The 614-nt window shown below is 66.9% G+C and overlaps 1 protein-coding gene across 1 annotated transcript; it reads right to left on the bottom strand.

Annotated features, from left to right (window-relative positions):
* Window positions 1-18: 18 nt before the first annotated feature.
* Window positions 19-381, bottom strand: LOC104618304 (hyaluronan and proteoglycan link protein 4-like; the record flags this gene model as incomplete). Its single annotated transcript, XM_010283855.1, has 1 exon — window positions 19-381. A coding segment is annotated over one exon (363 nt), but the record flags the coding sequence as incomplete, so codon positions are not given.
* Window positions 382-614: the final 233 nt, after the last annotated feature.

The raw sequence follows: 614 nt of genomic DNA on the forward strand, positions 1-614 counted from the left end.
GCATAGCCATGCCGCTACCTTCGAGGTCCAGCTTGACCATGCCGGTGTCATCCTCGAGCTCGTTGGTCACCTCGCACTCGTAGCGGCCGTAGTCTTGCAGGGTGACGTTGCGAATGATGAGCGAAGCGTCGCCGAAGCCGTCCTCCTGCAGAGCCGTGCGGCCGCGGTAGCTGCCGAACGCGCGCCGCGCCTTCCCCAGTGCCACGAAGACGTCCACGAAGGCCATCGGCTCCGTCACCTTGGTCCACTTGAGGCGGATCTCAGCCGGGTCGTGGGTGGACACGTCGTAGTGGTACCGGCAGGGCAGGATGATGGTGCCGCCCCGGTGTGTCACCACCTTCCCCGGGGCTGTTTGCACGACCACGGCCCCGCTGTCACCCTCTGCAAGGGACACTGAGCTCAGGGGACCCCCTGTCCCCAAGCCTGCCCCTGCCTCCATCCCAGGCAGCGCCGGCACGTGGGCAGGACCCACGGCAGGGACAGGACAGGCTGGACAGGGCGTGGGGCAGGGGAGGTCACCACCTTTGGGGGGGAATCTCTCTCTTTTGGGGGGTTTGCAAAGCCCGAGGAGGGTTGGGCAGCTCTGGGCCAGGGCAGGGGGGACACGATGGATG

This window comes from Phaethon lepturus, unplaced genomic scaffold (genome assembly GCF_000687285.1).
Source record: "Phaethon lepturus isolate BGI_N335 unplaced genomic scaffold, ASM68728v1 scaffold45893, whole genome shotgun sequence".
NCBI lineage: Eukaryota > Metazoa > Chordata > Aves > Phaethontiformes > Phaethontidae > Phaethon > Phaethon lepturus.